The sequence below is a fragment of the Perca fluviatilis genome, chromosome 14 (genome assembly GCF_010015445.1).
Source record: "Perca fluviatilis chromosome 14, GENO_Pfluv_1.0, whole genome shotgun sequence".
Lineage (NCBI taxonomy): Eukaryota > Metazoa > Chordata > Actinopteri > Perciformes > Percidae > Perca > Perca fluviatilis.
Genome location: NC_053125.1, coordinates 8,722,235 through 8,749,165, shown reverse-complemented (window position 1 = coordinate 8,749,165; position 26,931 = coordinate 8,722,235). Strand labels below are relative to the sequence as shown.

At 40.5% G+C, this 26,931-nt stretch overlaps 3 protein-coding genes and 1 pseudogene across 4 annotated transcripts; 2 read left to right on the top strand and 2 right to left on the bottom strand.

The window, feature by feature from the left end:
- Positions 1-265: 265 nt before the first annotated feature.
- On the bottom strand, positions 266-2,546 carry LOC120572381. Its single transcript, XM_039821679.1, has 6 exons — positions 2,501-2,546; positions 2,033-2,380; positions 1,536-1,580; positions 1,339-1,449; positions 497-531; positions 266-392 (listed from the first exon to the last, which is right to left on the bottom strand). Exons 1-6 carry the CDS (start codon positions 2,541-2,543, stop codon positions 288-290), a joined length of 687 nt encoding a protein of 228 aa, XP_039677613.1. The 5' UTR covers positions 2,544-2,546; the 3' UTR covers positions 266-287.
- A 3,078-nt stretch (positions 2,547-5,624) lies between these two features.
- Positions 5,625-17,190, top strand: LOC120573552. Its single transcript, XM_039823342.1, has 6 exons — positions 5,625-5,634; positions 14,182-14,304; positions 14,503-14,610; positions 14,762-15,106; positions 15,219-15,329; positions 16,983-17,190. The coding sequence occupies exons 1-6, from the start codon at positions 5,625-5,627 to the stop codon at positions 17,006-17,008; spliced, it is 723 nt and encodes a 240-aa protein (XP_039679276.1). The 3' UTR covers positions 17,009-17,190.
- On the top strand, positions 17,002-19,417 carry LOC120572384 (annotated as a pseudogene).
- A 2,764-nt stretch (positions 19,418-22,181) lies between these two features.
- LOC120572389 (T-cell surface glycoprotein CD8 beta chain-like) lies at positions 22,182-24,536 on the bottom strand. 2 transcript variants are annotated; one of them, XM_039821688.1, is made up of 5 exons: positions 24,075-24,536; positions 23,568-23,912; positions 23,042-23,152; positions 22,927-22,961; positions 22,182-22,818 (listed from the first exon to the last, which is right to left on the bottom strand). In XM_039821688.1, the coding sequence occupies exons 1-5, from the start codon at positions 24,112-24,114 to the stop codon at positions 22,696-22,698; spliced, it is 654 nt and encodes a 217-aa protein (XP_039677622.1). In that variant the 5' UTR covers positions 24,115-24,536; the 3' UTR covers positions 22,182-22,695. The 2 variants fall into 2 exon arrangements, with proteins under 2 accessions (XP_039677622.1, XP_039677623.1); XM_039821689.1 differs by having other exon boundaries at positions 23,042-23,083.
- Positions 24,537-26,931: the final 2,395 nt, after the last annotated feature.

Below are 26,931 nucleotides of genomic sequence, written 5' to 3'. Positions count from 1 at the left end.
TTTTTTAAGTCCAATGTAAAACTGGATTGCTGCTGTATCTCTTGAATTGTATTCCCCTACCAGCATAGACACACTGATGTCAAGTCAGCATTTACAAAATCTTCTTTCTGTATTGATGTGCACTAATTACATCTTTAAAAGAGATTCAAATTCAAACTCTGCACTAGGAAGAAGCTTGCACATCTTTTGTCCTTTTGTGATGGTCAGTCCTCCTGTCCACCATCTGCAAATGAATATGATAAAGCATCAGTTTTATTCTGAACGTCTTCTCTGGTTTCATCCTGAGTCTATCTAGTAGAAGCATACACAACATTGGGCTCCACTTCTCTTGTTTTTCTTGTTTTTGGACGGAAAGCCACAGCTGCGTAGTTCAGCTCTTCAGAGGCCCGGTTCTGTCAAAGAGAATTTTTACACTCACTTATCTTGAATGATATAATGACTTGACACAATTTAAAATGATAAAACAAATAAAAGTAAATGATAAAAGTTGATTCACCTCAGGCTGTTGTGGATTCTGTTCTTCATTGGCAGCTGAATGAAAGAGACAAAACATCCAATCAGGTCACTGACAATCATTATTCATCGTTACTTTGCTCTTATTCAGCAAACATTTTTCTTTCAACATATTCACACAATTTTAGAGAAGTAGTGAGAAGTTTACTTTGCAGACGCTATCGCCAAAAGGCCTTAATGATGAATTTAATCTCAACATTATGTTGTACTAATGTGACATTTTTCCTTCTTTTTTCCTTACTAGTTTTTTCCTTCTTTTTTCCTCACTAGTTTATCCTCAGTAACTGTTAATTGTACATGTGAATGTGGACTGCTACAATGTAATTTAACCAATGTGATGATCTACTTTTGAATGGACTGTGTCTTCTTTGATTAAGTATAGAAACATATTGGGCTAATGACAATGCACTGATCATCCATTGTTTTTTAAAATGTATTGAGTGGTATTTTTTCTGCCTTTTTCCTATTCACAGTCCGTGATGGGAGTGCCACTTTTGTGAATGAATGAATGACGTCATTCAAGAGCTGGACCTGATTGGTCCTGATTAGTCAACCAATCTATTTAAGGCTATGGTTGAGGTAAATGTGTGAATTTAACTGATGAAGGTCTGAGACCGACACGTTGTATTTTTCTAATAAATTATTGCTTGCGTAATGGTCAGTGTGCGGGATTTTCTCTAAAAAATGTTGATCTGCTACTCTTTATCATATCCTACGCACCTGCCCGACAAAAGAGGTGTGCAAAAAAGTTTTCTCACGTTGCACAGAAGTAGTGAAGAAATAAAAATAGAACACAAGATAGAAAGTGTAGCTTTCAGGAAGTACCTTTCTGAAGTTTCTGGTTTTTAACAACCAGACCAATGATGACCAATAAGAGGAGAACAGTCAGAGCTCCCAGGATCAAACTCATCAGCTTTGCTGTTCCATCAGACTCTGCTGAAAGAAAGAGAATAGAATTACTCTGTTTTCATTTACTGGCTCAGGAACTGTGAGAACATTCAATCTTTTATGTTGAATCTTACTTTCACACTTCCTGTCGTCGTTGTCATCATGAGATTCATCGCTGCCTTTTAACAAAAGAAAAGCTACATTTACTTTTGATTTTACTTTAAAAAATTGTATCACTCTCTTATTTGGAATCTTTTCAAATAGTCACATGTGTTCTTTTGGGGCACTTCATAAATTAGCAAACCTAGAAAGACGTTTATTGACTGTTTTTCATTTACGGGCTAACTGTGAGAACATTAACCAAAGTTAGGATAGACACATTGTTTTATCTTAAAAGGACTAGCAGTCACTTCGGCACAACTAAAGAAATGTGAAAGAGAATCTTACTTTCAGACTTCCGTTGCGTCATCCATCGAGAATCATCACTGTCTTTAAACAAAATCAAGATAAGTTCATGTCTGATTTTACCTTGAAAAATTGTATCCCTCTCTCTTGAAATGTGCTTTTTTTTGCCAATTATGATATTAGCATATATAACAAAAAAGAGAACAAAGGATTTTTATAATCTTACCATTAACAATGAAGTGTATTGCACTGAAATTAAAAGGTCCTCCGATGTAAAATCCACAGAAATACAGTCCAGAGTCAGATACATCCACATGTTTGATTTGGAGAAAGAGAGTGGAGATGTTGGTACTCATGTTGAATCTTCCATTTTGAAATCCATCACTGTAAAAAGGTTTTACTGTAGAGCTGGTCATCATGGAGATCCAGCTGGCCTTGGTTCTGTTGACCACTCTAAACCAGAGTGTTGCAGCGTCTCGGTTGGACGGGTTAGAGCATGTGAGTGTGACTTCTCCACCCGGCCGACCCTCCACAGTCTCAGTGTGAGACTCAGAACCTGAGACAGAGATCCAGCCTGAAACAAACAGCAGAGACTTGTTAGGTAAACAATACCTCTTAAAACTTTTTTGCTTATTATTATATTTATTAATGCTGGAAGTTATCAAGTTGAGAGAAAAGTCTTGTCAGTACTTACTGATGCTGCAGAGAATTAAAGCTGTTATCAGGCTCCGTTTCATCGTGGTGCGATCACAGCTCTGATGTCTAACTGTGCTCCAGGAAGGCTGCTCTCAACTTCAGAGGTGGAGTCTTTCACAACAAATGATCGCCTCAACAGATACCAGACCAAGTTATTCTTGAGGTCATTTCCTATTAAGTTAAGCAGCAAGTCACTAATGGCTGTATGCCCACTGTACACCATCTGACTGGCGACCAAATTCACACTCATGGTACGTGTCCACTGTGGTGTTTTTGTACAGAAGGGGTCACCACACTTCCCAGCATTGCACGCTAGAGGGCTTGAAAATCAAGCTGTTCCATTACTAGTGCTCCCCTAGAGGCCTGGAGAACTTCTGTTGTGTAATCTGGATGCAGCGTTTTTTGTTGGCATTTGTTTTCGGGGGTTATTGTGTGCTTTTCTTTTGCATCGTTTCTTTTCTGCGTTTGTGTGCTTTCGTTTGGCGTTTCTGTATTTGCAGCGCGTGTTTCTTTATTTCTGGTTGTGTTGTGTGTATTTGCAGCGCATTTGCTTAATGCTGGCGCATGTGTTGTCAAATTAATGAAGAGGTTTTCTCAATTTGCTTGTTTTGTCTATTTCATTAAGTTGCAGTGTGTTTGCCCGTCGGCCACCGTCACGTAGCAGCCTACAACTGCAGCGGTCGATCTGTGATGCGCGTATCATCATTCATTATCATCATCATCATTATCTCTCCGATTGCCAAAATGCAGCTTCATTGTCTTCTTTGTTCTTTTAAGATGCACACAGTAAATGCTCTCATATCTGGTTGTGCACGTGTGAGTTTGGAGCTTTCCACAAGTCTGAAATCAGATATTGATGTTGAAACAGTGTCAGATGGGGTTGATAAATACTGGAAACTCATTAGGTAGCATCATTCTTGATCTTATAACAAACTGCTAGGCTTTTGATGTGTGTGGTTATGTGTCTTCCTGTGGTTGAGACTTTACTGTTACTATTTGTTGCCTGCAGGTTGGCGTCTTTCAATACATCGCGCCACAGATTCTTTTTTCTCTACATGACAGAATCTAAGCAGTGGTTAAATTATATTTTTAGACACATTATCAACTTTAAAAGCGTGCTCAGACACCAGTGCTGTCTCTTCCTGTGAAACAAGTGATGTGTACCTCACTGCTCCACTCTGTCCCACAGTCATCTGTGTCCAATGGGCAAAGTGACAGGAGAAGAGTTTGAAAGGAACAATAAAGAAACAATAGGAAGTCATCATTAACAGAAATATGTACATTTTACATAAATACTGGAAGATTTGGAAGGGTCACGGAAGTAGTGTATGAGCATGTTGTCCACATACCAGTGGGAGACTCCTAGCTCTCAGTTTAATAACACTGTCATCTAGCTGGTGCAGGTATGAGGCTGCACAGCAGCGCGATATTTTCTGCACGCAGGGTGCAGATGTTTGAAGGTAAAAGAGTAAAATGAGTGTGAATAAATTGGACAGTGTCATCTGTGAAGAAGGTGATTGCTTTTTATAACAAAAATATCTTTACATTTGAATGAAAGCAGTAAAGCTTTTGTGTGAGAAGTAGTACAACTTTTGATGCTTGTGGTTTTATTGCAGAGAGCTGAAGGCCAGTCTTCCTTTTGCTTTCGCTTTAGCCGATACACAAAGTGTTAAAACCACAGTGGAAAATAACGAGGTGGGGGCACAACACTTGTTGTTGCCCATACTGTATGTGCATGCAAACACAGCCAGGTCAGGGGCTACCTTAATATTTCTCATATACACATTCACTATGTCAGCATACTGTACAATAGAGACAATTAAAAAATAAAAGTCAGTAAATCCAAATAGAGAAACAGTACAGTGTACCTCCCCTGCAGACTCTCCCTATAAGGACATTTGACAGAGATCAGTTTCCTTCACTGGCTCCTCCTCCACAAAACCTCAAATATGTTTTATTTTCATCTTCAGATTACAATCAAGGAGAATACAAAGATAATAAACAAAAGACAAACTGAGAGAAAGATGCATGTGAGAATTGAATCCAAACAGTTGGAAGAATAATATATTTACTTTAATATTTAATTTCTTTCCACAGTTAGATTTAAAAAAAAGTGATCTTAATGCCCTATGCTTAATACACTGGGTATTTATACAAATACAAAGAGAGGATCAGTAAGGATCCTTTAAGCTAAAGTCGAATGCAGACTACACAACATGTTGGCATAGAATCCAGAGGTTACTCTAAAACAAGGTAACAGTAAACTGTACAACATGGCTTCGAAGCAGCATTAGTCATTTGGTGTTTGTGGTCATGGCTGAAGACTTCCTGTGATGGAACTCATACAGAACATGTTTGTTACTGCAGGGCGCTGGTTCATTCTATCGCTATGTCAATTTATTTATTTCCTATACTTCCAATCTGTACAAAAGACAGAAGCTGTTATGATTTTGTTTCTTTTTATACTTTGCTAGCCTGGCCTCGTCACTATGATGTCAGGTGTGCTCAGACCACACTGTGCGGTCTCTTCCTGTGAAGAGATGCAAGTTTGACTTTATCATCATCATCATCATCATCTGTGTCTTTCTGGCTCCTCCTCATCAAACATCAGATATGTTGTTGTTCCTCTCAGATAAAGATTGGAGGCAGACACAATAAGAAAGACACAGACTTTTTGCTGAGAGTGAGACGGAAAGAAACACAAGGAAGGAAATGCAAACTGACCATGAGTATAGGAACTTTATTTAATAAAAGAATGTTGCCATTGACTCTGGCAGCAGATGAATATAGAGCATCAGTTCCACTGAGAGTTGCAGTCCTATTGCTGCTTGTGTCTATCTGCTGGCGCTATAAAGAACCTGAGTCTCCACTTCTCTCTCTGATCAGGCCTCCTGTTCCTTATTGTGTTTGGAAGGAACCTCAGAGCTGCAGAGTTCAGATCATCAGAGCCCACATTCTGTAGATCAATACAGTATTTAGTATCACATATCTCACACACTGGAACTACTTTTTTCAGAAGGCAGTGCAGAATCTGTACTGGCCCTGGTTAATGATTTAAACCTTAAATATACCAACATATATTATTAACTACTGTAATACTTCACCTTGTTTCTTTCACAAAGATGGCGGAAGGTAACAGCAGAGTGCAGCTGCTCCTTCTGCTGATCATGGTGTTAGTCAGCCTCGAATAAAACTGTTGATCTATGAGACTGTTGATGGGAAAACTATCGTAGAGGATGAGTTTCTTAACTTCCTCGCGGTTAAAATAAAGACTTTGAGTCAGGATGAACTAGTCCTTCTAGCGTCAAACAACTTTGAATCTGAGTGGATTGAGTCCTCAAAGAAAGTGTTGTTTGAACTTTGCCCAAACACGAAGCAACGCAATGTGACTTTTAAAGGTAACCAGAAGGATGTAAACAACATCAAAACTTGCCTTAAAGTATTAAACGAGTGTGTGGAAAACATCCCACGGTTTGTTTCCCATTACCTGGATGAATTGCCGCCTGTGACGTTTAACAACATGGATGTTTCCAATCAGGGCTGGACTGGGACAAAAAATTGGCCCTGGCATTTTTGGCCCAGGCGGCCCACACCCACCGTGATTGGTCAGACACATTCCCTGCAGACAGTCCTCTTAAAATATGCGTGCATGCTATGATATGAGTTGCCTAGTGTTCAGTGTTCATGTGATCATTTTGGATCCTTCAAGAGGGGTGTCAAGACTTATCTGTTGGTCTTACACTTAAATAATTCATTCATTCTTAGAGTTATGATTTGTATATTTATGGTATTTTTATTAGTTTTTATTATTGATATTGTATTGTCATTATTGATATTATTACTATTTTGCTTAATATTGGCTTAGCAACTTTAAAAACAGTTTACTGTTAATTTTTAACTATTTTTAACTATTGTAAGATTCATATTTTGTCACTTTGGACATAAGTGTCTGCTAAATACTATAACCATAACTATAACCCTTCCCAAAAGCTACAATAAAGCTGAAAGTAGTACATGTACTCCCTGGAAAAGAGCACCAATGCAAGAGAAGCTAATTAAGCCATTCAAGGAACACTGATGCTTATATCAACACGATTTTTATAGATCCACAGACTTTTCAGCTAGCCAACAGGCTAACAGCCAGCATTTTCAATGTAAGCTTAAACAGGTTACCTGACAGCCACTAACTTTAATGTTACAGCCGCCAAACTGCTTGTTATCGTTATGATGTGGCCGCGCTAGCGCCCGCGAACACCCCCACACACACACACACACACACACACACACACACACACACACACACACACAGCCTCCCTCCCTTCATGAGAGTCCCTGTTAATTTGCCTACTCCTTACCACATCATCTACTCTCTCTTCCATCTTTTCCTCACTTCGCTCCCATGGCCCTGTCATGGTCACTCGGGCTTCTTCATGATCATGTTGTTTCTGCTTCTCTGTATAGCCAGCCACCTCTCCTCCTCCTCTCCTTCCTTCCTTACTACAGGTAATGCTGATGTTGAAGAAGCTACTACAGCCCCAAACATGTCCGGAAATTTTTAGGAATCGCCTGTAGATTCTCTTAACCTTTTCTCCTGTAATTTCTCTGCACCTCCCTTGCACTTTGGTGGTTGTTTGTCCATAATAACGTGAATGCTAAACTTCCAGCATAATATTACAGCTTCGTGTCTCAGGGCCGGGAGGCGGCCATAGTGGGATTAGTAAATTTGCCGCGGAATGGGGTTCCTGGATTTGATTGGGTCAGGGCCAGTGCCAATAAAGAAAATTAACCAATGGGGCCGCATTGAAGGTTCCTTTAAGGGCCCGGCCCGGCCAAAAAATTCAATAAAGGCCTATTTATATCGGGCGGTTCGTTCATGAAGTCCGTCGGCCCACGGAAAAGTCCCGGTATGCCAGATGGCCAGTCCAGCCCTGTTTCCAATCTACTCTGCAAGATGGAAGCGTCTGCGCGAGTGAGATCTGGGCGAGGCATTCAGTAAAAATTCCAGGCTGATGTTGGCGAGGGATCTGCGGTCTGTCACCTCCATTATTGATGCAGAGTAGCTAAAATGGAGCGGCATCTGGTGCCGTGTGTTAGTAGAAGCATACCCAGGATATGTTGAGTGCAGTTGGAATCTCCAGCCGCAATGTAGGGCCTAATGGTTGGGGCTTCTTCTGGGACGCGTATCAGGCGGGGAGTTGTATGGGGATGTAAGCCCCTTGGGTCTCCTGATACAGGACATTCCACGTCCAATATCACAACCGGCTCCAGCAGTCTCTATGGAGGCAGCTGGGGTAGTCGGCGCTGGGATGTGTCGCGGTAGAATGGAAGCAAGAGACTGAGTGCTACGTCAAACTCACCTAAATGGAGCCTTGTGGTGAAGCAAGCCCGAAACAGGGGTTGAGAAACCGGTCTGCCCCGGTAAAGCAGCGCACTGACAAACCTGCGCGCAAGAGGCCAAAGCCTGTTATGTACGAGTCGCAAAGTAACATAAAAGTGGTGCGAACAAAACAGGTTAGTGTGTTTGCTACAAAATTCTCACTGGATCTTCATGCAGAGGTGCTGTGTACATATCTTAAAGAAAAACTCAGCCGGGATTTCCACTGTGATCGTATTGTAACTGTGAACACCAGATACAGCTCTTTTAAAGTGACTGTTGAGTGTGAGGATGTTGCGACGGTGTATAATCCGGAGCTATGGCCTGAAGGCTCTATTGTGCGGCGATATTATGAGCCACGCACAGCGAGAGTTAAAGGGTCCAACACGACCATCTCTACACCGGTTGCAATGGGGCCCGTTGGAGCTGCGGCCCCGCTATCTTAATCTACAAACAAGCGTGTTGCATCCTATAACTGTCGTGGGCTGCGTGTTGGCAATACTGCTGGAGATATGGTTCGGCGTATGGTTGTGGATAACCTGCTGCAAAAATGCGACATTTGTAGTCTGTGGCGGTGTATTTTCATCCCTATTTTATCTGATCATTCTATATAACATGTATGTAGCCTGCTGAACTAAGACCCACACAGGACACAATAACTTCTTGAGGGGTTAGTTTATTTCTGCAACATTGGCAGTATTTTCAATTTGGCAGAAGGCCTAAACCCAAAAATAAATAAAATAATTAACACAAAATTACCCCGAAACATACGAGCGGTGGCTAAGGACACTGACAGAAACCCAAAAATAAAACAATATTAATATACCTTCAAAATAAACTCCAGTTGATTCTTAAATGTACAGTTTGACTTAGAAAGCACATACATTTCCCCAGAATACAGACTCTGAAAACGGGTTCTTCACCAGGGGACGACGCCAACGTACACACTTGTCACTCTGATGTCTAAATACACTAATACTTTACCAATAACCATATAAACTAGCATAGGTGAGGCTTAATGCATGCTAACAATACCACGCTAACAACATGGAAACACTGGCGTTGGCAGCTACACACAAAATCCATCGACATCCATCCAAAGTCAATCTCATCTATAACATATCATCCAGTTAAAAGATGAATACAGATATCATTTTAGCCTTTTGTACATACATGTTTTCAATTCGCCAATATTTACCCTTTTACTCCACACAATGTACTCAGGATTCTCCACCGTGCTGTTTTTTTCCCTGATGACCGGCCCGAAAGGAAAAGAGAGCGACCAAGAGGCACCACGCAATTCTTGGCGTGTGACACCGCCACACTAATTGGCTGGAATAACTAACTAAAAAATGTATCCTCTGCCAACAAACAAAACAAATGCACATTTCTTTCATTTTTTGAACGCAAAATACATATTGAAACAAACCAGAAATAAATGTGATGGTGTTCAAATTCACACAACCCCGGCTACATGTATTTGAGCTTTATCTGAACATTTAGGACTGGTATCTAAGATTCGACAGGAGACCTCAGTATGAACTTTACTTTCCAGAAGACACCTCTTTGGAAACATCTGGGATGCATTATCAATGGCCTTCCCGGAGATAAGAGCCAGTTGGCTTGTAGTCATTGGTCCAAAGTATTGTTTCCTCCCCATCTATGTTACATATGTTATAGAATATATACCATGTTCAAACAAAGCCAGAGGACCACTGAGAATTGGGAAAACAGGTCCTCTCCGGAGCTCTGCCGGAAACTTGTACATGATGCTGATTTCTTGGATGTAAATAAACCTTTATGATCAAGAAACAGTGTCAGCGGATTCCTCTCCACATAGCATTACAGCATCATTACCGATACACCACATCTGCAAGAAACTTTTTATTAAGCAGGATCTAGGAAAATTGAACTTTTTTAATGACAGTTTCCATGGAGCTGGGAATCCACAGCGGACCTTACTATGGGTATAGTGAGAGAGACTGATATCAGGGGTGTGGCTGTCCTCTGGGCAAGAAGCTAGACTTAGTGATAAATGTCATCAGGACTGGGGTTGACTAGGGCGCTGTACAATTGAAATTTAAAATAAAGATCTTATTATTCTCAATGTATTATATGTCATATTATATGCCCAAGCTAACATGTTGGTAAGAAAATTCCACATTATGTGCACGGGATGACGATCAAAAATGAGTCTGTTTTAAAGCTTATTGTACTCCTCTGTATACTGCTCCCTTATGGACTAAGTTCAAAAAGGCAAGCATACAGAAGCTCAAGGTTGCTTATAATGACTGTATGAGGATACTGCTCAAAACCCAGGTGCTCTAGTGCAAGTGACCTGTTCTGTAAAGCCGGGGTCCAGCACCTTCCAGGCATTGTTGAGGAGTCTCATCTACAAATTTATTTGGCTTGTCGCCTCGAACCTCCCAAATAGCATTTTTATGCTATTAGTAAATCCTAGGTTTAGTGCCATGCATACCAATCATCACTATGGAAACACTGATATAAGTGTCTTTTAAGTAGAAATGTAGTATTGTTGTTTCTTCTGGCTTGCTATATGTTTTATTTTTTAAGGTATATTTGTATGTCATGTCTGTGTTCTTTGAATGGACCTTGAGTCTGGAAATAAAAACGTTGATTGATTGATTTCAGGATGCCGTTCTTCTTTAGCAGCTATGTGACAAAACATAAGCCTGATTAGTGGCAACGACCAAATACTTAGCAGTGGATTTGTCTGTTAAAACTTAATACAACTGAATGTGCAACACGCACCTGTATACCTCTTCTGGAGTTTCCTGTTTTTAACAGACAGAACAATGACAGCTATCATGAAGAAAAACCGTCTGAACACCCAGGATCACAATTATTCCATCAGACTCCTCTACAAGAGAAAAGCGCACAGAATTAGGAGTCTGTTTTTAAAGAGATGTTTGAGATTGAAATGACTGGCTCTGTGGACACTTGCACAGTGAAAAGCAGAACCTTACGTTCAGTCTTTAAATCCACTCGCAAAATGAGATTCACCGGTAGCTTTGAAAAAACAAAGTATTGTGAAATTTGAACACATTGATTTACTGTTTTTTCTTTTATGCTGTTTTCATACCACTGTGACAATAAATGCAAAGATTCTATAAATATGTTGGAAAGAGATGCTGGACCTCCACAGTGTGAGACTCAAGCTGAGACAGAGATCCAGCCTGGAACAAACAGCAGAGACAGAAAAGAGAGTTATCCTTGCCGTATAATGCAGCACTTAATGTATTCCAATGCAATCGGCAACAATAATTCAGTTCCTTATTTGAAAGTTGAATTCTGTGGCGGGTTATTTGTGACATTATTTGGTGCTGAGAATAACCAAGTGTCGAGGTACTTGCACGAGAGCTGCAGAGAAGTAAAAGCTGTTAACAAGGGTAAAGAGATCCTCATTGTTTGTACCCTCGGCTGATCTCTTATAAAAGAGTTTGGGAGAGGCGGGGTTTCTTTTTTTTTTTCCAAGATACTAATGGGCTGCCAATGCAAATGCCTTGGAACTTATATTTAAGCTTTTCAGAAACATTTGGTTCTTGGATCTTATGTCATACACGTTAAAGCAGCAGCCTTACCCAATCCATATACAGTCTGGTATGACATGACATATGACAGATCTTCTACCGTAAGGACCGGCTCCCCATATATCATAAGTTGTTAAAGAGTGCCCATATTATGCTCATTTTCAGGTTCATGAATTGTATTTAGGAGGTTGTACCCAGAATAGGACAGGAAGAAGCTCCTTTTCCACCCACAATGTTCCAGGTCTCTGTTTTGTAGCCACGAGAGTGAGTCATCTCATTTCTGTACCATCTTTGTTTGGGAATTAAGCCCATGCGCCAGTAGATACTCACTTGATGCGGTGCTTTGCTGAATATTTGATAGCGAGGGAAGTCTAGACTAGCAGTAGGCTAGATAGAAGTGTAATTGCTAGTAAACACACGCCTCTTTTATGTGAGCGTGGGTGGCTGGATTGGAAGCCTGGGTTGATTGAACTAGTTGTTAACACTTCATTACCGTGACTTACAACTTGTCACGGGACACACGGTGGTTAAGGTTTGTTGAAGCTGTGGTAACTCAAATAAATCAGGGCATGTTAATTCGTAGTATAGGCCTCATTTTTAGCCGCTAGTGATAGCCAAGTGCGATAAACCCGGTCAAAAACGATTCACCTCCTGGGTCTGGGCAAATCTCAGCAGCGCAGCATGCATGGCACCGACAGTTTACTTTTAACTATTTTTCTCTCTTACATACTATATCTAACATGATGAAGATTATTCATTACATGCTTTTCTTGTACACACACACAATGGAAGACACACCAACAAAATCAGGCTAGAAGACTCAAAGCCAAACTATCAATGTAAGTTTTTCTCTGCCTACAAGCTGCATGGAAAACCTACTGTACCTGTCAACACTCTTCATTAACAAGATGTAGCAAACATGATCTTTCTAAGAGATTATACTTTTCTCATGTATCTCATCTCTCTCTCTCTCTCTCTCTCTCTCTCTAATTTAAAAGATTGGTTTAGCTTTTTTTAATAAGTAATGTAGCACCCACATGCCCTTTGTTGCAGTTTGAACTGTGGTCACAAGCGGGGGTGCTTTCTGTCTCTGTATCTTTACACTTGGGACAGACTTGAGCATGCTACACTTTATCTTCACATGAGCATATAAACTTGGCCGAAGAGGCCACACTGAAGTAGTGTGACTCTCACATCCTCATATGAAAGATTTCACGTGTTTAAAGACTATGGAGGAAATATTTATTCATAATTCAAATTGAAAGTCAAAGAGAAAACGAAGCGAGATCAAATTAAAAATATTATTTTACTACTCTACTAGGAAAAATCAATACTATATAAATTTTAAAAAGAAAAGGGAAACTGAAAAGACAAAGTTGAAATGTAAAATGATAATTTGAAAATGTAAAGTTCAATGTAAAAAGTCAAGTTTAAAATGCAAAGCTTGAATAGAAATGCTTAAACTGAAATCTTTGAAATCTTTAATTGAATGACAGAAACATCAAATATAAAACTCAAAATAAATAGAAATACTTAAAATACAATCTCAAGCCTGCCGGGGCAGCTACTTCGCGTTTCCGGAGACTCCGCTGTAAACTGGAGGTCTCTCAGACCTGGTCTCATAAATAAGAGGCTTTTAATTTTGCGGATAGTTTGTTTTAAATATCACAATACATGTCCATCATAAGATTAAGGGGAACCTGTGGTTCATTGCATTTTCGGAGTTAAACTCACTCTCTCTATCAACACACACACACACACACACACACACACACACACACACACACACAGCCACCAGCGCAGGCAGAGGCGGGGGAGAGAGAGAGATGCCGTTTCTCTTGGGAGACTTGTTTACATTTTTTTAATGATCCACACCTAAATGTAGGGTTCGCTGCAACTCTCAGTTCTTTTAAATCAAGGCTGAAGACCTTTTTCTTTTTGGGTGACATGAATCTCAAAAACTCATTCATTATGAAACAAAACACAATGACTACTAGACTGCAGCAGGAGAGCACCCAGCTGCTTTAGATATCGACTGTAGAAACGGTTGGGTCACGGCATGTCTGAGAGTAGCCTACTGCACACAGGTTAGGTACTAGCTGCCCGGTAGCAGTGCTCGACTGTAGCCTACTTCCACCCAATATAGTCCCAAGTCAATATCTACCTAGGAAATCGTCTAGTCTTAATCTGCATTGCCATTTTTACTTGTTGTGAATACACAGGCCACAAGAAGTAATTAGGTTTTGTTTTTGTTGTTGTTGGGTCACTTTTACTCACGACATGCTAACGGCAACAAAGGATTCCATTCATTACGCTAAGCTAAGCTAGCGGCGGCGCCGCTGGACTAAGACAATGCATGCACTGAGACAAAAATGCGTTTGCCCACCTATATAAATATAGAGGAGACCTATTTCAACAAATGGTGGCATATTCCTTTAAGTAAAGGGTCTCAATACTTCTTCCACCACTGCAGAAATGTAAATGTGTAAATCAAGCAGCAGAAGGCCTGAATCAGAGAACCAGCTGGAGCCAGATGTGGTGTATGCTGCCACCAGATAGACTCAGGAAACATCTGGAACTACAGCTCAGAGTGAAACTGATGCTTTACCTGCTACTAAACAGCTGTCACTGTTGGGAAAAAAAAATCTAATTTTGGAATAAATATTTTATATTTATTTAAAGTATGCAATATCTGCTACAATTCTAGTTCTACATTCCAGCCAAAGTCTCCTTCTGACTGCTTGTGTTTGTTAGATCTTAATCTGAGAACAAAAGATGATTGGTGTTTGATGGAGGAGGAGACTGTCCAGAGTCTCCTGTCAGAGTTAGATGGAGGGAGAGAGCTACACATCACTTGTCTGACAGGAAGAGACAGAGGTGTGGTGTGAACATAACTCAAGTGAAAAGATATATAACGTGACATGGTGGGTTTCTCACATCAAAATGTGAATGACCCAACCATTGTATAGTAATGTCAGATGAATAAATCAGCTTTTAATAAGAACAGCTGTGGCTGTGACTGCCATCTTTCTGAAAGCATCTATGTTGTTAGTCTGAGCAGCTGGATAGGCTAAAGAAACCCCGCCTCTCCCCCCTCTACCCCCGCTGAGAGCACTCTTACTGGAGCACAGTTCAGTCTGCTGCAGTCTCCTGTACACATCGCCTTGGTAACAGCTTTACTCTGTAAGTATCTCCACCACTTTTTTGAATACAACAATCGTTAACGTCTTTTTAAAGCAGCACTGAAACGTAAAACAATCCTTTAATAACAATGTGCGTGCATTGTGTTGAATTCCAAGTTGAAGTGAAGGAATGAGCATGTTGTTTGTTTCAGGTTTGATCTCTGTCTGTGTTTCTGAGTTCCACACTGTGGAGGTCCAGCCTGCTGAACAAGTCACACTGATGTGCTCCAACTTCAGCAGCTTTACCGGGCACATGTTCTGGTTCAGACTGGACAGCAGACCCAACATCAGCCGTATCTCCTCCATGTGGAGCTCTGATTCAAATGCTTCACTCTACGATGGATTTCAAAATGGAAAATTTAACATGACATCCAACACCACTACCCTCTTCCTCAACATCACCCATGTGGATTTCGCTGACTCTGGACTGTATTTCTGTGGATTTTACTCAGATGGAAAGCCAGTAATTGTCACTGCAACATATCTAAAAGTTCAAGGTAAGATTATTTTTTTATTGTGAAGAAACAGATAGCCTATGTGTGCACTTTTCTACTGTCAAATATGGACTGATCTCAACCCACACGTTTGATTTAATGATCTTTCTTGTAGAAGTGTTTGATGGAATAACGAGCCTGACCAGTGTGATCCTCCTTGGTCTGATTCTTTTCCTCGTTCCAGTCGTCATTGGTCTAGTTGTCAAAATCAGGAAATTTCATACAGGTACTTGTGTTTTTATGTTAGTTGTAAATGCAAAACTTTGTGTTAGAACAATTTAGAGATGATGTTTTTGTCATTTAGCTCAGAAAGAGGGACATGATTCTATTTTTTCTTACAAACCGACTGTTAATATGTTTCTTACAGAACCTGGGCTCTGAACTATGCAGCGCTCAGTTTCCGTCAAAAAGTGAAAAAACAGCATTGTTTTAAAGCAACACTAGAGAACTTTTCCCGCTTCGGTCCCCCTACAGGTTGGAAGCGGAATTGTCCATTACGTTACATAATGCAAGTTTGCCAGATTGGGTAGCGGATCTGGGGGAGCGGACAAAAAGTAGCGCGGGGTTAAATGTAACACGTTTTTTTAGATGGTTGCACAGGGTAGAACGGATGTGCTTCAGGGCATGTAATGACATTGCCATTAGACGTGTTCCCCGCCAACTTGGAATTCTGTTTACTTCGCTGTCTCCGAGAGAGAAGAAACTGTGTTTTGGCATCATGTAAGTATTTTTCGATTTCTAAAGAGCGTGTGAAAGTCAGTGTGTCTAAACTTATATTGTCTTGATCACCATCCTCTTGGCTAAAACATCGTACCATTTTAAAAGATGTGACCATCGCTTAGCAAGTGCTAGCCAGTCCTGAGGTAAACGCGTCACAGCGGGGCTAGTTGCGGTGTTACAACTAAGCCGCACCTATAATTATACTACAAAAGGAGCCATTTTTAACTCACAAAGTCTTTTATGTGCATTAATGTTTCAAAACCAATATTTTGAAAGTATTGCGAGTGCAAGCGTGAACAACTGTGTATTGCATTTCTTTTGTCCACATTTCTTTTTTTAAATGTTTTTTATCTATTTATTTTTATTACTTTTTTAATAGATCCATACATTTAACTATTATATTATGCAGAGTTAGTAAGGAAGTGTTTTATAGAATTTTATTAGGTGTATAGCACAATGCTATTGAATTATTTGTGTTAAATCCAACTTTTTAACAAGTGTTACAACTAACCCTCTATCTGTTACAACTAAACCTGCATATGGGGCAGGTTGTAATATTTCACCTATCGCCACTCTCTGTGGAATTGTTCAAGAACGGTAGGTCCTACAAACAAACTTCCAGTGCACATTTGTAGCAGAGATATGTATGTTGCTTGTATAAAAATATGAGCAGTAAAACTCGAATATTTAGCCAAAACCAAAAAGTGTTACTTCGTGCCCCGCGCTCCCCTCTAGTTTGAATGAACTGGACAATATAATGTAATGGACAATTCTGCTTCCAACCTGTAGGGGGACTGAAGCGGGAAAAGCTCTCTATCGTTGATTTAAAATTGTCCCCCGTGCGGCCTAAACACACTAACCAAATTAAAAAGAATGGAAAGACCGTAATTGTCGTCACAAGACAGTCACCTTTCTGAAGCTAAACATAACTGTCACGACCGCCACCTCATGGTGAGCGCTACACCGGCTCACAGTTCCTCTTTGTTGGTTACACTTTACTGTAACAACCGCTAAACTTGACCGAGGGGCTAAAGTTAACTGCCAGTAGTACTTAAAACATAAACAGCAAAAAAAAGCAAAAAAAAAATATCAATGTTAATTTTGATGTCCACAATCATGATCTCTGGCCCTTTTTGTTCGGGTTGCTTTTCCCTATCAGAACAATATGACCAAATGGAAATCTAAATGGGCACTGACAAGCTGTTTAAAAGCACCTGAAATAACATCACGTTAAAGAGTATTACTGAGTGGACTAACAACATGATGGGTAAGCCTTCAAACTCAACACACTACTCATTCCTATCCCAAGATGTGACATTCACAAACAGCACGGTTTGTTGTAAGTCACACAAGTTCTTCAGGCTGTGTGTGTGGATGTGTATGGATGCGTGGGGGAGTGTGTGTGTGTGGTGGGGGTGGAGCTCAGTGTAAAGTACCATTGCACTGCCACGATCATTCGCACAATGAGGAACTTCACCTTGATGACAGTTTTACTTCTCTGCTGCCTCAGTAAGTGCTGCCATTGGATTACTCCACAGCATTGACTGCATTAAATCATATAAAGGCACTGGTTGCATTCCTGTTGCTCTGTCAGCAAAATTATGAATAATTCTGTTTGTTTCAGGCTGGATCTCCGTCTCAGTTTCTGAGTCTCAGACTGTGGAGGTTCAGCCTGGGGAAGACGCCTTTCCGCGCCCTGTGCTCCAACTTTTCCAGTACTCCCTCTCAGATATATTGGTTCAGAGCGGTAAGAGATCCCAGCCCCGCTGTGTCTCCTTCATGTTCGAGGCTCCTGAGCCTGCTACACTCTGTGATGGATTTCAAAATGGAAAATTTGAAATGACATCCAACACGTCTGCTGTTTTTCTCAAAATCAAACAAGTGAATTCATCCGACTCTGGGCTGTATTTCTGTGGATATATCATAACAAAAAACCTGGTTATTGTCGATGCGACATATTTAGAGGTTCAAGGTAAGAGTGTTGCAAAGTTTGGTCTGTCTGTTTTGATTGATGTGGCCTACTGATGGAATACTATCCGCATTTAATTTAGGTAATGTGGACCTTTAGATTTATTTATTTAGGTTAAATGTACAGAGTCTAATTTAATGATTATTAAATTATTATATTATTTTTTCTTGTAGATATGTTTGATGGAATAACAAAGCTGATGAGTGGGATCCTGGGCGCTCTGACAGCTTTCCTCGCTATGATCATCATTTGTCAGGCTGTTAAAATCAAAAAGCTTCAGAAAGGTAATTATCCCTTGTGTTGTCTTACTGCTGACCGTGCAACTTTTACTTGTCCTCCTTGATTTGCCGTTTTTATTATGGGATGGGAATCACCAGAGGCCTCACGATACGATATCATCACAATACTTATGTCACGAATCACGATATGATATTGTGATTTTGAACATATTGCAATATTCTGCAATATATTGCAATTTATTACCTTTTTTCCAACTTCAAATTTTTCCCAATTTCAAATGATGTCCCCAAAAGGAAACTTTGTCAACATCTGTTTTATCTAAAAAGATACATTTCTCTGTTTGTCCATCTCACTTCCATTTCATTGCTGCAAAATGGGATTGTCAAGTAGACAAACTGACCAACACATATATAATGATAGATCAATACTTGACGTCTGTGTATTGATACAGTATTTCCACGGAAAATATTGCGATACTATGCTGTATCGATTTTCTCCCCCACCCCTAGTTTTTAATGCTTTTTTTCAAAGTTTATGTCACTATTTTTTCGACTTCTTTGGAGCTTTTCTGTACTACCACTAACACCAACTTATTACCACAAATTTTACACTGATTTTTTGAATTCATGGTCAATAAACTTCATTGATATGAAATTAGGCCAACTTTTTTTGTTTAAAAAAAATGAAATTATGAATTATTTTGTTAAGATCTGTACAGACTGTCAAAGTTAAGTCAGAATACTGTTTTGAACCTTTTTTATGTTCTCAAATGCTATGAAATTGAATAATAACACAAAATTAAACTGATCATTAATTTTGTACTTGCGAAGAGTTTTGTATGGAACCATCCATTTTATTTTTGGACAATTTGGTTGAAAGAAACCCATATTTCTGATATAAAAAATGTTGAAAACGGGTCAGATTTGACCCGAGGACAACATGACAGTTATACTTAGTTGTATTGTATTTTCACAACTTTTTTAAACAACTTCCTATTTAACAAAATGTATTAACAGCAATATTGTGCAATACAGTGTCAAATGCCAGTGATAGTGAATTGACTGGCCATATTGTTTCTGTCACTAAGCTCACATTGAGGAACGGAATCTACAACAGACACAGGTGAAGTGTATTCCATTTTATCTGAAAATGTATTTCAGCAGGTGCTACAACCACTTCCAAGTTGTCAGTTATAATGTCATGTTGAGAATAGTGACTGAACATATTTCTATTCACAGAGTCTGGGCTCCGATGATCTGAACTATGCAGCAGTGACCTTTCGCCCAAAAACAGAAAGAAACCACCGGCTGGCGCCAAAGACAGAAGTGGTGTCAACTGTTATTTATTCAGCCACCAGATAGACTCAGGAAGCACCTGTTGTTATTTTTTCAAGCACACTGTTTAAAACCGAGAAATCAACTATATAAAGCTCAAATATGGGCCGTTTTACAAAAATTGATGGCTAATTGCAAATTTAGTATGACTGTTTCAGAGTTCAGCAGCTCCACAGTATGCTGTGACAGCGGCGCAGTGCCTGCCCGAATCGCTGACACACGTGTGTGTGTCTGTGTCTCTGTGTGTGCGTGTGTGTGTGTTCGTGCTAAGCTCAACCAATTACCATGCATCTCATCTAAATATTCATGAGCAGGGTAGCATTATGGCCAAAATAAACAGCAAAAGAGACATTTTCAGCCCAACCAATGTTACATACCCTATTAGGAGACCTTAAGGAACAGCGTGAAATACTGAATATAACCATTCTATCACCCCTTTAAGAAAAAAAAACAATTTATGCAGCACAACCAGAGATAATACATTTTTTATTGTAAGCATTTATTTTATTGCCTGTTACCCATAATGCACCTCAGTTCCTTGTCACCAAGGCAACAGCTGCCTATAGGTTGCATCATAGAAATAGAATGTAGTGATGTCACATCCTGTGCATGTGCCTTTCATGTCAACATTCTAAGTGACACATTCTACCTTTACCAGGATCAGAGTTATGTGTCAGAAGGTTGGTTGACAGGCGATCTCTCACTGAGTACTGAGAATCTCATCACGGTTTTACTGTACTACTGCGTTGATTATCATCTCTTCAACACCGACAATACAGCTTGCTTCTGTATTTCTGTGCTAAACAGAGAAGTATTTTTCAGTGACAAGCTTTAAGAGAGCAGAACATAAGTTACAACCAAAACATGGTCCTTCCTCTGGAGTCCTTGAAGAACAACACCATGGCCCTCCGCCAGGAACCGACAGTTATGGGTAGCAACCAGGATGAAATGAGGGTGAGCCTACAGGCCATCACCCAACAGCTGAAGACCCTGCGCCACAAAATTCACAAGCGCCAGAGACCGTTCAACGGCTGGGAAAATTTGGAGGAAAAGTTCACCGCAGGGAAGGCAGAGGAAACCGCTGCAATGAAGAAATGTGCCTACCTTCTAAAAGAAGTGAGGGAGCTCAGCGACAAGGTCCAAAATTACAGCACTATTGAGGCTTTGTATAAAGAAACCAAAGCTTCAAATGTGGCGATGGACCTGCAGCGTCAAACTCTGCAACAAACAGTAGGTGATCTCAAAAACCGGCTCAACAACTTTGATGAAGTGAAAGCAGAATATGAGGCCGTGAGGCAAGAGCACGAGGAGCTGCAGAGTGAGATTCACTACCTGCAGGATGAACTCCAAAATGAGACTAGTGTGGACATAATGTGTGCTGCATTAAAACGGCAGACAGAGGCGATGAGCCAGCAAAATGCCGCCCTGCAAAGACAACTCCTGGAGCTCAAGGAGAGGCATCAGCAATCCTACAACGATGCAAAAGCCGAGAAAGAGGAAGAGATCGAGGCCGTGAAGGCATTAAATGAATACATGAGCTGTGAAAATGACGCCTTGCTGCAGGAACTCCAGGCTCTCAAAAATAAATCTGACAATTTAAACATCTGGCGTGACATGTACAAGGAAACCTTGGACCGCATGGGCGTTTTGAAGAAAGACAATGATGATTACATTAACCAAATCCAAGTCGTGAACAAACATCTCAGGATTAAAAATAAATTTAAGGACAATTACGTAGAACTGGAAGATGAAGAGAAGGTTCTGCAGGCACAAAACAGAGCCCTGGGTAAAACCCATTCTGAATTTTTTAAGAAGCTTCTGAATGAACAAGACTGGAAGCACAAATACGACGTTCTGAAACAACAGACAGACGCCTTGACGCTCCAGAACAACAAAGCCACGGAGGAAATCCAAAATTTCAATGAAAACCTCAGAGTTTTGAATGCCTTTAAGGCAAATTATAAATCACTGAAGGCAGAGAAAAAAGTTCTCACGAACCAGAACAACACTCTGCAGAAAGAACTTCAGAAGCTGGAGAAAAAGTTCTCCAAAGAAGAAACTCTGGAGGAAAGAACCAACGAGTTGAAGTCAGAGAACGAAGCTGTGAGCCAAGAGAACAGCGCTCTGCAGCTTAAAGTTCAGGAGCTCGGTGACACACTCCGAGGTGAGAGCGTTTGGGCCAACACATACGACTCCCTGAAAGTGGAAAAAAACACCTTGAACCGGCTGAATAAAAACCTTCATAAAGAACTAGAGAAGGTTACTAAAAAGGCCGACAAAGAAAAAGCTCTGGAGGGTAAGTGTACGGCGATGAGGTGGAAGACAGAGAACAAACGCAGACAACAGGACTCCCTGAAAGAACCGCTCATCAGCTCCCAGATGTGATACTGTGGGGTCATATTTTAGTAGCATGGAGTCCCACACACCCATACACACTTTGTTAATTTGGCAAATATTCCTAAAACCTTCATTAATCCATGCAGTGATTGCATGGGTTTACTCCGGGTGATCCGGTTACCTCCAACATCAATCTTTTCAATTTGGCTATTCAGTAATAAAAAAAGATCTTAATAATAATAAACAGTTGTTGTAATGTTGTTTTCATCATCTTCATACTTTGTGACAGTTTTCTGTGTGGGATTTTTGGAGTCCCCAGCTGTAAAACTTTGAGTTAGTTAAATGAATATATAAGTGCATTTGCATTAACGTTATTGGAGTTTTACGTTGGTTTTTAATAAGGTTAGAAGAAAAAGGAAAAACATATCTAAAGGGGAAACAGTTTTATTTTGCAATCATTATCATACCCATACAGCTGTGGTGTCTTTGACATATTGATTTGTTCAAAGGATTCAGTTTTAACATGGATGTATTTTATGTATTTCACACACCTGTTTCTTATTTTGTCTACTTGGCAATAGACGGCACAGCAGCATTCACTGTTGCATTTTCAAATTTGGTTTCCACAAAGCTTTGAGTTAACAAACCTCAGACCACACTGCGCTGTCTCTTCCTGTCAGACAAGTGATGCATAGCTCTCTCCCTCCATCTAACTCTCAGTATAAGAGACTCTGGACAGTCTCCTCCATTAAACACCAATCATACTCTTTTGTTCTCAGATTAGGATGGAACCCAAACAAAGTAGAATAAGAATTGGAGCAGAGATTGCACTATTTGCCCGTATAAAGAATCTTCATTACAGGATTGTATCTTTTTGTATTTACAGTGAAGGTACTTCCTCCTGTCTGCCACCCGAACAAAACCTCAACAGCAGATTAACTTGATAAAGAATCAGTTTCACTCTGCGCTGCAGTTCCAGATGTTTCCTGAGTCTATCTGGTGGCAGCATACACAACATCTGGCTCCAGCTGGTTCTCTGATTCAGGCCTTCTGCTGCTTCTTGTTTCTGGATGGAAACTGAGCGCTGCATAGTTCAGGGCATCAGAGTCCAGGTTCTGAAAAATAAAAATATTTACAGTCAGTTTGTAAGAAAAATCATTAAATGATTAATGACTTGTACCAGAGAATCTTAAATAATCTTTATATGGTTAAAATGTGATTACCTCGCTGCGTTGTGGAGTCTGTCCCTCTTTCTGAGCTAAATGACAGAAACAGATCATCTCTAAATTGTTCTAACACAAAGTTTTGCTTTTACAACTAACATAAAAAAAAAAGTACCTGTATGAAGTCTCCTGATTATGACAACCAGACCAATGATTACTGGAACGAGGAAAAGAATCAGACCAAGGAGGATCACACTGGTCAGGCTCGTTATTCCATCAAACACTTCTACAAGAAAGATCATTAAAGGGATACGCCACCGTTTGTTGAAATAGGGCTTATCACGGTCTCCCCTAGCTGTCGATAGGTGGGCCAACGCATTTTTTGTGCATGCATTGTTTTAGTCCGGTGCAACACCGGCAGCACCACCGCTAGTTAACTTAGCGTTGTGAATGGAATCCTATGTTGCCGGTTAGCATGTTGTGAGTAAAAGTGAGCCAACAAAAGACAAAAAAACAACCTAATTACTTGCACTGAGACAAAAAAATGCGTTGGCCCACCTATCTACAGCCAGGGTAGACCGTGATAAGCACTATTTCAACAAACGGTGGGATATTCCTTTAAATTAAACTGGTGGTCCATATGTGACAGTAAAAAATGCTTATAAGCTATCTGTTTCTTCGCAGTTTAAAAATAATCTTACCTTGAACTTTTAGATATGTTGCACTAACAATTACTGGCTTTCCATCTGAGTAAAATCCACAGAAATACAGTCCAGAGTCAGCTAAATCCACATGGGTGATGTTGAGGAAGAGGGTAGTGGTGTTGGATGTCATGTTAAATTTTCCATTTTGAAATCCATCGTAGAGTGAAGCATTTGAATCAGAGCTCTGCATAGAGGAGATATGGCTGATGTTGGGTCTGCTGTCCAGTCTGAACCAGAACATGTGCCCGGTAGAGCTGCTGAAGTTGGAGCACATCAGTATGACTTGTTCAGCAGGCTGGAGCTCCACAGTGTGGAACTCAGAAACACAGACAGAGATCAAACCTGAAACAAACAACATGCTCATTCCTTCACTTCAACTTGGAATTCAACACAATGCACGCACATTCAATCATTGATGAATCAGTGTGTAAGTTTCAGCTCTGGCAGATTGCTGTACTGAAGGAAAACTAGCAATTGTTGTGTTGAGAACCAAAGTGTACTTACTGAAGGTGCAGAGCAAAGCTGTTATCGAGGCGAGCTTCATCTTTGTGTGAACAGTATGTCTGCACCACTTCAACGCCTGGAAGTGAACTGTGCTCCAGTAAGAGAAGTCTCACCGTAAAGAGGGGCGGGCTGATCTTTAGTTTGTCTACCCGGCTGCTCACAGTCACAATAGAAATGCTGTCACGAAAAAACCATTGCAAGTTGATAGCTGCAAGGAGAGCAGGACAAAGTTATTATGTTTTACACTTTGGACTTTGGTCATTTTTGAAGAAGGGTTAAAAGTCACACTGTAAGAACTGAACAATGACTTAAAAAAAGGCAATATCAAAAAGAAAAGTCTTCAGCCTCGATTTAAAAGAAGTGAGAGTTGCAGCGTACCTTTCTGATTTCTGGGAGTTTGCTCCAGATATGTGGTGCATACAAACTGAACTCCCCCATGTTTAGTTGTGACTATGGGGACAGAAAGCACTGTGCAGGCTGGTGGTGGTGTAATGGTGTGGGGGATCCCTTTCTCCTTCAGATTTGCCTTAATTCTTTGTGTCATTGATTCAACAAGGTGCTGGAAGCATTCTTTAGAAATGTTGGGCCATATTGATAGGACAGGGTCAAATATGGTATTAGTATGGTGTTCCTAATAATCCTTTAGGTGAGTGTATAGTATTTTTGTTCTCTTGGAACATTGATATCTCTGTTGTGTGTGGTTACGATGCAGAGAGCTGAAGGCTCGCATTGACCTTCTTCCACAGCGCTGCAGAGGAAGGTCTGGCTAGTCCACACAGCATTCTGGGATGGGAGAGAAACATGCTCTTATTTATTGGCATTTCTTTAAACCAATCATTATTGTCTAGGGTGGTGCTAAGCACCGGACGGAGCAACGTTGCCTCTGTAAAATAGCCTCGGGAAGGAACTTGTTTTGGTGGAACGTGTACGTTTAAAAGTTGTTTTAGTCTGAGTCAGAAAACTCAGATTGGACAGATAGTCTAGCTAGCTGTCTGGATTTACCCTGCAGAGATCTGAGGAGCAGTTAACCATAGTCCTCAGAAATCCACCAGAGTTTAGAATGCCAACATAGAAAGAAAGTGGAAGCTAATGGAAAGCCGGCCGAAAAAGAGGGACATCCGGCGGAATTTCCAGTGGCACCTGAACAATCCCGTAAATGAAACGAGTACTGACTAAATCGATAACGACTAGCATTACGTTGATGCTGCTGTATAAGAGCGCTCTGGACCGAAAACAGGACTTTCAACCTCGGGAGCAGGGTTTGCATAATATGGTAAACGCAAGAATGTCACCCAGGAAACGTGTGTTTCAATCCAAACCATATTAGTTTTGGCTCTTAACTAGTTATTTTGGTGCCATTTTGGTGCATGACGCTCACTTTTTAAATTTAACTGTAAAGACCGCTAAACTTAGTCATCATGTGATTAGCCGGGGGTCGCCTAATTTCGTAGGATATCATATGTGCATACGTTTACGTACGATATGATATGAAACCACAGTGGCATGATGGGAAACAGGACAGAAAAAAGTTAGCCAGTATTCACTGCTTCATGTCAGACTTTATTCTCACAGAGATTTGAAGCCTCATGATTTCCCCCCTCAGTGTTCAGACCACATGGTGCTGTCTCTTCCTGTCAAACCAGTCACACTCACTCCTCACCACCACTGCTGCACACACATCTTCATTCTGGCGTGAAGTGAACTCCACTCTCCGGTTTGAAAGCGCTGTGTTTTATATTGACACCACGTTGTGCTATTTCATTCTGACATTATTTTATATTGGATATTGAAGTGCATAAAAAAAAAGTGTTTTGGTATTACTGGCCGAGTGGCTCTATATCTATGGTATTGGAAGGGGGATTTAATTCTTGCATGTTTTGTTTTATTGTGCAAACCCCACCCCCCATCTGCTTTATTCACAAATCTCACCCTGGATGGCGCTATATGGTGTCGTAACTGCTTCACATCGGACACTAAATTAGCGCAAAAATTAAACATTAAACATCATGGCTATTCTCCAACCATGTTTTCTTTATGTCTATGTAGCTACATAATATTAAAACATTATTCCTGGCCAGAACAAACACTAAAACTACTGTAAAACTAAACCCTAAAGAAAAACTGAAAGTAAAACTAGCAAACACACTTGTAAAACTAACTTAAACTAAAATGAAATCATAAAGCCAAAACTAAAATCAAATAAAGACTAATTTAAAACTATTGTTACCTTGGTGACGACCACGGCTGTGTTAATGTGATTCACCTGTGTGTCTGACTCTGCAGGAGCTCGTTAGACTAACCTGGAACAGCTGTGTGTTCCCAGTTTATTTAAGCCTGGCTGCAGTGTCTCTCTCTCTCTCTCTGTCTGTCTGTCTGCTAGTTGTTGTTGCTCCAGTTCTCCCTTCATTTCTGTTGGTTTAGTTTGGTTATGTTTCGGTGTATTGTTACGAGAGGTCTTTTGAGAAGTTAGCTGATAGGGCAATCACTGGCACGTGACGTGTTGTTGTTGTGTGTTTGTGTGGCGCTGATTAACCCTGGTATTGCAGCTGTGTGGGGGGGTGAGATTCATTCAGGACATGTCTCAGATTGTTCATGTCTCAGGCAGTCGCGGAAACCGCACGCTGACGGCCGCAAACCAGACGCCTTCTACACAGAGAACACTATCGAAGACAAAACGCTGACTGACTGTTCTTGTTCTCCTACCATACAAACTTTTGTAAATACAACTTTTGAAACCTAAAGTACAACAACGAGGAAGAGCGGGGGGCTGGCCCAGCGAGGACGTCGACGGAGCACGCAGGGCAGTGTACCCCGGAGAGAAGGCGTGGCCACCGAAGCAAGCAGACCTCTTCAGACG

Excerpts from the sequence above, each read along its gene's own strand:
- LOC120572381 (XM_039821679.1), bottom strand. The coding sequence starts at position 2,543 with ATGAAACGGAGCCTGATAACAGCTTTAATTCTCTGCAGCATCA. Across the intron at positions 1,450-1,535 it reads CGACGACAGGAAGTGTGAAA|CAGAGTCTGATGGAACAGCA; the intron begins GTAAGATTCAAC and ends TCTTTCTTTCAG. Across the intron at positions 532-1,338 it reads AAACCAGAAACTTCAGAAAG|CTGCCAATGAAGAACAGAAT; the intron begins GTACTTCCTGAA and ends TCTTTCATTCAG.
- LOC120573552 (XM_039823342.1), top strand. Across the intron at positions 14,305-14,502 it reads TCTGACAGGAAGAGACAGAG|GAAACCCCGCCTCTCCCCCC; the intron begins GTGTGGTGTGAA and ends GGATAGGCTAAA. Across the intron at positions 15,330-16,982 it reads AATCAGGAAATTTCATACAG|AACAATATGACCAAATGGAA; the intron begins GTACTTGTGTTT and ends TTTCCCTATCAG.
- LOC120572389 (XM_039821688.1), bottom strand. The coding sequence starts at position 24,114 with ATGAAGCTCGCCTCGATAACAGCTTTGCTCTGCACCTTCA. Across the intron at positions 23,153-23,567 it reads AACATATCTAAAAGTTCAAG|AAGTGTTTGATGGAATAACG; the intron begins GTAAGATTATTT and ends TCTTTCTTGTAG. Across the intron at positions 22,819-22,926 it reads AGACTCCACAACGCAGCGAG|AACCTGGACTCTGATGCCCT; the intron begins GTAATCACATTT and ends TTTATTTTTCAG.